The 7,937-nt window shown below is 35.8% G+C and overlaps 1 protein-coding gene across 1 annotated transcript in view; it reads left to right on the top strand.

Moving 5' to 3' along the window:
* The window catches only part of LOC104499869 (unconventional myosin-VI), a gene marked incomplete at its 3' end in the record, with an annotated part of 29,894 nt that extends 22,875 nt beyond the window's left edge, over positions 1-7,019 (top strand). The window contains exons 9-10 of the mRNA XM_010143433.1: positions 4,162-4,242; positions 6,839-7,019. Coding sequence (XP_010141735.1) covers positions 4,162-4,242; positions 6,839-7,019 — 262 coding nt within the window. The remainder of the gene's footprint in view (positions 1-4,161; positions 4,243-6,838) is intronic.
* Positions 7,020-7,937: the final 918 nt, after the last annotated feature.

Raw genomic sequence — 7,937 nt, 5'->3', positions numbered from 1 at the left:
TGCTGTTTAATTATATATAAATACATCATTAGGTTTTGTTTAGTTTTGTTTTTCTTTTTGATTTGACAATGATACTTGAACTGTAACTATCTACAAATCTCACTATGTGCTTAGTTGACGTGCACTGAAGAGAAAAATATTGGCAAATCAAACCCTACTGGTAAACACTGGTCAGTTGTTTGCTTTAGTGCTGTCATTTGTCTGCATCTTTCACTGTTTCTTGACTTATGCTTGGCTTGGAATCTCATGGAAACAGAATTTAGTGTATTTCTAAAATACACAGACCAAACCCCTGCTACGGGTTTGGAAGAGTTTTGTAATGCAACCCTGGACTGTTATCTTTTTAGAGTTCCTTGTTCTTAAATGAGGTGAGGAGCACTGCTAACAAAGAATTACTGCGCTGATTGCCGCCTTTGTTGGTGTATTTTCCTACTTGTTTTTCTGAATTAAGCTTGGACTGTGCTTATCTGCTACTTTCCCCAAGATCTTTTGTACTCGATTTCGTCAGAATTCAGCAGAGGGCTAGAAGCCTTAAAGATGCAAAGCTTCTACTAGTTTTGTCCAAAGCAATGGTTACATAAGTTACGCTTAAATTAGTGCACTCATTGTGGGGAACGTGGGTGTACGCTGGTGACCAAACAGGTTGCCGCTGCCTCTTGGCTTGGCCAAGTCAGTATCTGCTTACTGATGAGCCAGGAAGGGGGCACAGAGCTGCAGTTCCATATCGTACACGTCTTACCTTTGTACTGTGATAGCTAGATGATCCTGCTCCTAAAAGCCATGGCAGTGTTTTAGGACAAGTTTCCTTATTTCCTCAGAGGTGTTCCTAGGGGTCTTTATAGACCTTATATTAATTTTTAAAATATTTAGTTAGTATCTTCTTGTAGTTGATCTGTTTGTACTCAGTTTTGTGATGGAAACTTGATCTTATGCTTATTAACAAGGAACCACTTCTGTTATCTAGAAGGAAAGATTTTTTGTTGTTGTTGTTGGAAACTCCCAACAAACACAATACTTAAAAAAAAAACCCCAAACACCACCCATTTATTTTTGCATAATATGGAGCTAGTTTTCAAAACTTTCTTTCTTACTGTAAGTTATTCTATGCAATATTATCTTGTATGTTTTAAAGATAAAATCTTAAAAAAATATTCAAATAAATATTTTTATTGTGCAGCCACTTTTCCATTAAACCTTATTTCCCACTCCTGGGGATTTTTATTTTAGTCAGAAACTCTGCTCATGAGAGCACACAAGGTTTACATGTCAAGGTCAGAATTAACACCTCCTTAAAATCAGGCTGGTGAGTACAGTATTGAACAGCCTGAGTGCCATTACAGAGGAAACTCACCTGCCTGTTTCAGTTATAAAGAGCTTACAGTCACACCAGCCTTATGACACTGTGACAATCTTTTTGTCCTCTATTAAGTTTGCAACAGGTACTTTCATTTCTGTTAAGAATATTTATTGCTTTACCATAAGTTAGTATTTGAATCCTGAGTTCGCTGCTGCATGTGAAGGATCCGCTCTGCATGTTAAATCGAAAAATTTTAACACTTCCAAAATATTTAAATTTTTTTCACCTCCGAAGTTAAAGTAAGGTATAGAAAAAAACCTTAGTATCATTTTCATCTCTCTATGTAAGTAATATAAATATTCTTAAAGTTTATTAGCTTTTACTTTATTGCAGAAAATTTTCATGAAGTATCACTTTATAGGAGATTTTTAGGAAAAAAACCCCAACTCTAAAAGGCTAGTTTTCCCCCCTATATTTGTTTTACTTTTGTCAGGATTATTTTTGCCCGTGTTCTTCATTCTCATTTGCTGCTTCAGGTTTTGTCATAAAATGGCTCTGAATAATCACACTTGTGTCACTTTTTTATCACATTTTTTGTTGTCTATCTGGTTCAAATTTCATGGAAATACCATCTTTCAAGCTTCTAATAATAGATGATGACACTGTACTAGGAAAGGTTTGATCAGTGTTTTGATATTAATGCTGATTTTTGTTTTTGGACAAGAAAAAGGTTTAGAAGAAAATCATACTTAAATTTGTTATTTGGAAAAACCCATCCCTAAAGCTGCAGTTCTTCATTGGCTCTATTATGCCACTTGTCTTGTACCTTTTAGCTTACCAAGCCAAGGTCCAAATTAGGGCCAGCTTGGGTTCTAAGACTCAAGTATGTTTTGCTCAATGCCTGGTTTATTTTAACTACACTCACTTGAAAATAGGACCATCTCAAATCCAAGAGGAAAAATTCTAATTTTTCACGAAAGTGCGACAGTATGTAAGATGAAGGATAAGTTAATGTCTTTTTTCCCCCCTCTTAGACTGGCTTCTCCTTGACCAGTTGATCCCTTGTAATCTCCTCCTTGTGCATTTGGCCATCTTGGCATGGGCGTGCAGTTGCTCTGGGCACGTGAACCAAGACAACTGCAGTGGCTGCACCTTTCTGACCTGCTGTATGGATTTCCACAGCACTGATGGGGCATTACCTCTCCATTAGTTCATCCTTCCCCTGCAGTTCCTTTGGGAAGGCATGAATTTACTTGCCGAAGGACTCTGAAAAGTTGCAGCTTTCTTACACACTCCACTTCTGAGCACACCCACACAAAAGCTCGTGTTTTATGTTCCCTCGCTGAAGTTTTTAGAAATTTGAAGTCGTTACGTAACTGTGTGCTGAACTTTGTAGGATTAGATGCTTTGAACTGCACCACATGGCTTTGACAGTAAAGCCCCACAGTAAATCTGTACCTGGAGTGTAGTTCATGGAGATAAGCTGATTTTTTTTCAGATACTGATATCTGGAGGAGAAATCAGATTGCCTTATGTTTGGCTCACTGATGTTATGAAGGAGTGTTGCGCTTCAGAGTTTAGGGGACAAAAAAACCTGAACCAAAACAGTGGCGTTTAGATGTTAATTATGATAACCTCAATCTGGTTGGTTGTGCACTGCAAAAATGTAATTTCTCCCAGATTTACTATGTAAATTAACCTGAGTTATTTTACTTTCAAATGAAAACCATTATCTTGTGATTAAATGTCTCCTTCATAGGTTAATATTGAATACCACTCTGGTTCACGTTCTGTGTGTGTCAGATAAGTTTCCGCACTCTCTTCTTGAACACTACAACTCTTTTCACTCCCTGTGCCGGTTTCTGGGATTGCATTACTAATACTGTAATGCAGGGATATGTTGTGTTTAAAATATGCTGTGCTTCGCATTCTTTGGGCTGATAAAGGAAACTTTTCAATATTTTGTTAAACACCAAGCTAACTTCAAACTGCGTTTCTTGTTTCTTGTCACTTTGTTTTACTATTAAATTTGTCACCTAGTTTTCTTCTGCTGTTAGAAATGCTTCAAAGAATATTTTAGTATTTAGAATTTTATATATAAATTTTAATCAAAGTATAGCATTATCTGTGTTCAACTAGTCGAAAAGATCTTCTTTGTTCATGGGCTAGAGCAAAGAATCAGTTCACTTCCTCTGGACAAAGGACTCTGTCCAAGCTTTTGGACAGAGTTTTTACTTTCAGCTGAATGAATCAGAAAAAGCTGGCAATCAAATTTTGCTGGAAGTGTCAGTCATGGTCTGAGTGCCTTGTCTGCTCCATTTGCTGTAACTATGTGAGATGGATTTCAGAAGCCATGTTATGCATTATGCTTCTGCTTGTACCATGTTATAAGCTCTTAATGTTCTTCAAGCTTTTTAATATGCTACGTCTCTTACTACCTGTAGAAATAGTTCACTGGTGGGGAAAAAAATGAGTAGTCTTTTGTATTACGCATAGGACAGAAAATTTATTTTCTTGGTTCATAATTTTGATTATCTTTTCTGTAATGCCAGACTCCATTAATAGGTTTAGTAGAGTCAAATGTTAAGAAAAGATTGCGTGACTTGACAAAATTAATATCCCACTGACAAAAAGTATTTTAGTTGTCAAAATTGAGAACCTTTCAATGGAAGCTTGTTACTGTTGCTCTCCTGTAACTTCATAGATGTAAATAAATAAATTTTCAAGGAATGAATTCTGAATACCTGCTGTATTATTGGTATAATATGATTAAAATAAGCTACGTAGGGCAAGCCTTAAATAAAAGCATATGCTTTCCTTATGTCTGTCTTTAAGTATCTGTTACCACTTTTGTATTGTTACAGTATTTAAATCGAGGCTGTACCAGATACTTTGCTAACAAAGAAACAGACAAGCAGATTTTGCAAAATCGCAAGAGTCCTGAGGTACGTTTGTATCTTCAATTAGTTTATATCATTAATGGAGATAGAGTTGAAAATGATGATGACGACAGTTTTACAGCGTGGAACGAAATGTTCATTTTGACATCTTTATAGGTCTAAGTGGGTACTGTCAAAGGTGGTTCCGAAATCTGGTTTTGGTGTTCAGTCCTAGAAATACATTTTAATGTGCATCTTAAAACACCAAATGGAACAGTATATAAAATTGTTTCCTTTTTGTTCCTATAACTTAAACGATTCTGTGGAAAACAAAAATCTCTCCAAGGCTTTTTGTAATTTTCTTCGTTGCAATGGGTCAGAGGCAGTAGTTTTTTCCAGAACCATTTTAACTTTCTGGATTTTTGAAATTATGTTCCAAGTTGCTTTATGAACATTAATGCAACCTCATTTCTACCATGATTATATCCCTGTCCTCAGTACGCTGTGTGCTTTATTGTTCCTTGCTGTCCCCTTGTTGTGAACTGTTACTTACAGAAAAGCATGGCATTCCCTGGAAGGAAGTGTGAAACTTCAAAACATTTCTTCCCTCTTGCTCCGTCTCTGTTTACATTTTTTTAATGAACTGGAATGACCAGAATTTGTAGCATTTAAGCCTTTGAGCTTGTTCACATGAGGACACTAAAGAATTTAATCCAAATTAATAGTATGTGTTACTTGAAACTTGTTTAAACACTTCACTAAACTTCTTTGTAATACAATTTTCATCTATTCGTGGCTAAAGTATGAATTTCTCATCTGTATAGCTGGAAGATTACAAATTTTAATCAAATCCATTCTTGTGATTCAGTAGCAGGGCAAGCTGCATATACGTGTGGAAAACCACAAAGATGAGCTTTACTCAAGCGTTTCTCTCCCCCAATGTCCATGCCACCACTTTTACCTTTGAGGCAAAGAAAACTTGGGCTTGAGCTTGTGCTTGTGCGGAGCTTGTGCCTAGCTGTGAGAGACAGCATAGATACTTCTTTTGCTGAAGTCTACATCGTATAGTCTGCTCCCGGATTTCTAGTGCTGGTGTGTTTTAACACCAAGCGCGTAATGCTGATTTCTTTTGCTTGCATGTAGACTATTTTCCGTAAGCAGGGGTGGTGGAGAGTGTGATAGAGAAATGCTGATTTGATAGTACTGTGAGGCAGAAAGCTTGGTAGATAATTAATTCTCGTCAAGCATGTAGGCTAAGACATGGATGGGAGATTCTGCCTCAGTTTACCTAATTCACGTTAAATAATGTTGGTCGTATGTGTAGGCATAAAGTATCAACATTCACTTTCTCCTGCTACTGGAATATTAACCTGTGCAATCTTCTGTTATTGATATGATTTATAGGCAAATATCCTGTCATAAAATCTGTCCTCTAAAGGACTTGATTTGAAATAAGTGTTTGTCTAAACTAAAACATACTGAGAGCATAATTGTGAAACTGTGTGTTAGACACTGACCTGTATGTTACAGCCATGGAAATTTGCGGGCTCAAAGGATCAAATTTCAATGATATTCAAACCTAGTCTAGTCACTTAAACAGGAAATATGTTGTGTTGATCAGGTTTTTGAATCAGACATTTAATATGCTCTATCATTTTATGAAAAGTATTAAGATTGTTTATTTTAATAAAAATAGCTGGAATAGTCAATTAATACTTAAATTATTTTTGTGTTTTCCTTATCAGGAAGATGAGGTGATACATTTTACATAATTAAGATGTAGTTTAATTTTATTGATATGTCTAAATGTTGTGTGAAGTGAATTTTTCAGATGCATGTGGTGTTTTGTTTTGCTAAAAATCACATTAGCTCATTTACATTAACAAGATTTCTATTAAAGTTAATTATTCTTTTTAGTTGAAAACATTTTAAAGCAACTGTAAAAATGTAGCTCAGTTTGTGCATGTTCAGTTGGTCTCTTGATTGCATGCAGATGTGTTACTATCTACTGTTTAAACCAATTAGTAGTTAAAATGGCTTTTGATGTATTTAAATTTGGAAAAACAGCAAAATATTAAATTGCTATTTTAAAATGTGGCTGGTATTCTTCTAAACCATAGAACACTGCAAGCAACTTTTCCAATTCTTAATCATCAGCAAATATTAACAAGTATGTTTCTTTAAATAAGTCTGTCTAGAATAGAGATAACTCTTTCAGTTCGATTTGTCCTGTACTCCTTCCCCCATGGCCCTTCAGACTTTCTGTTACCTATTACAAGGACCTCAATCTTTTTCCCATTTCTGGGGGCTAGAAGCACTCCTCTGTATAAATGCTTCGATAGGTCCCTTTGCTGAAGTCATCCTTTCCACTGCTCACTATCCCACATCCCCCTGTCCTTAGCTGTCACATCCTCCAACTTCAGCTCTCTGAAGATAGCTTTTAAGTTGAAGTTTGAGGATCATGCTTTGAATTATCAAAAAATTAAAATCAATTAGGGATCTTGCAAAGCCTGTATCATCTGAAGAGCTCTAATCTCTTTCTACTTAGTTTGGCATGCTTTTTTATGCTTTTTATTATGGTTCATTCTTGACTGGAAGTAATTGCTTACATTTACTTTAAAATCACTTACTGAATATTTCGGTTTATCTTGTTGTTTTATAGTATCTCAAAGCAGGTTCCTTGAAGGATCCACTCTTAGATGATCATGGAGATTTCATCAGAATGTGCACAGCAATGAAAAAGATAGGACTGGATGATGCAGAAAAACTTGATCTTTTTAGAGTAGTGGCTGGTGTCCTTCATCTTGGAAATATTGATTTTGAGGAAGCTGGGAGCACTTCAGGTTAGATGAAACAAATTGTTTTCCTATAAAAATACTGAAAATATCTCTTGATTATAGATGATTCCTTTCCATGTGAATTACTGCTTTAGAAAGCTGTGCCTTGTGTTCAAGGGTAATTCAGACTCAATTTACCCCATTTTGAAGTCAAGTTTATGTGTTCCTTTTAAAGTTGTACTTCTTTATATGCTCTAAAAGCAATTAGGTTCTCACTGAAATTGTTCGAGAAAAGTTGAGTGCAAAGTCTGATACAAAGAAAACGGACATTTTGTGGCTCAAAACCATACTTGTATTTTAATAATAATTTTTAAAAGTCCAACTTCTTGCTAATATCATGAAAACATCTTGAAATGAGCAACTCCATCTGTAGACATTATGTCTACATGGGAAAGATGTTATGTCCTTTGGCTTGCCAAAATACTGTCATGTTAGTATTCTGAGAGGTGAGAAAAAAGTTACTGCAAAACCACACATTTAGGTAAATGTAAACTTCCTAAATTTATGATGTCACTCACAAGATGAATTGGTATGAGTGTGGCTGGAACTTAGTAGCAGAATGTGCAGGAAAGCTGAAGAAGGGGAATAAGTGTTTTAGGAACGGTCATTCTTACCATACTGCTGAAAACAGCTTCTTTAAGTTGAGAACTACTGCCCATATATTCCTGACAGACTGAAGAAACTCCTGGTCTGGACGTAAACAAATATAATAGAAAAGATATGCATGTAGATCTTTTACCTTGAGTCGTAAGATACACAAGGTCCAGTGAAACGACTTCCTCTTAGTGTACATACTTCAGGTAGGTAGAGCTATTGCCAGACTCAGTAAATTTGTTAGGAAGGGCCATAGGAAAGGACATTTTAGAAGGTGTTTTGAATGGTGAATTAAATGAGTACTAACCATGAAGGTTCACTAGCTCCTGA

Source organism: Buceros rhinoceros, unplaced genomic scaffold (assembly GCF_000710305.1).
Source record: "Buceros rhinoceros silvestris isolate BGI_N320 unplaced genomic scaffold, ASM71030v1 scaffold23339, whole genome shotgun sequence".
Taxonomy (NCBI): Eukaryota; Metazoa; Chordata; class Aves; order Bucerotiformes; family Bucerotidae; genus Buceros; species Buceros rhinoceros.
This window is presented reverse-complemented; position numbering and strand designations above follow the sequence as displayed.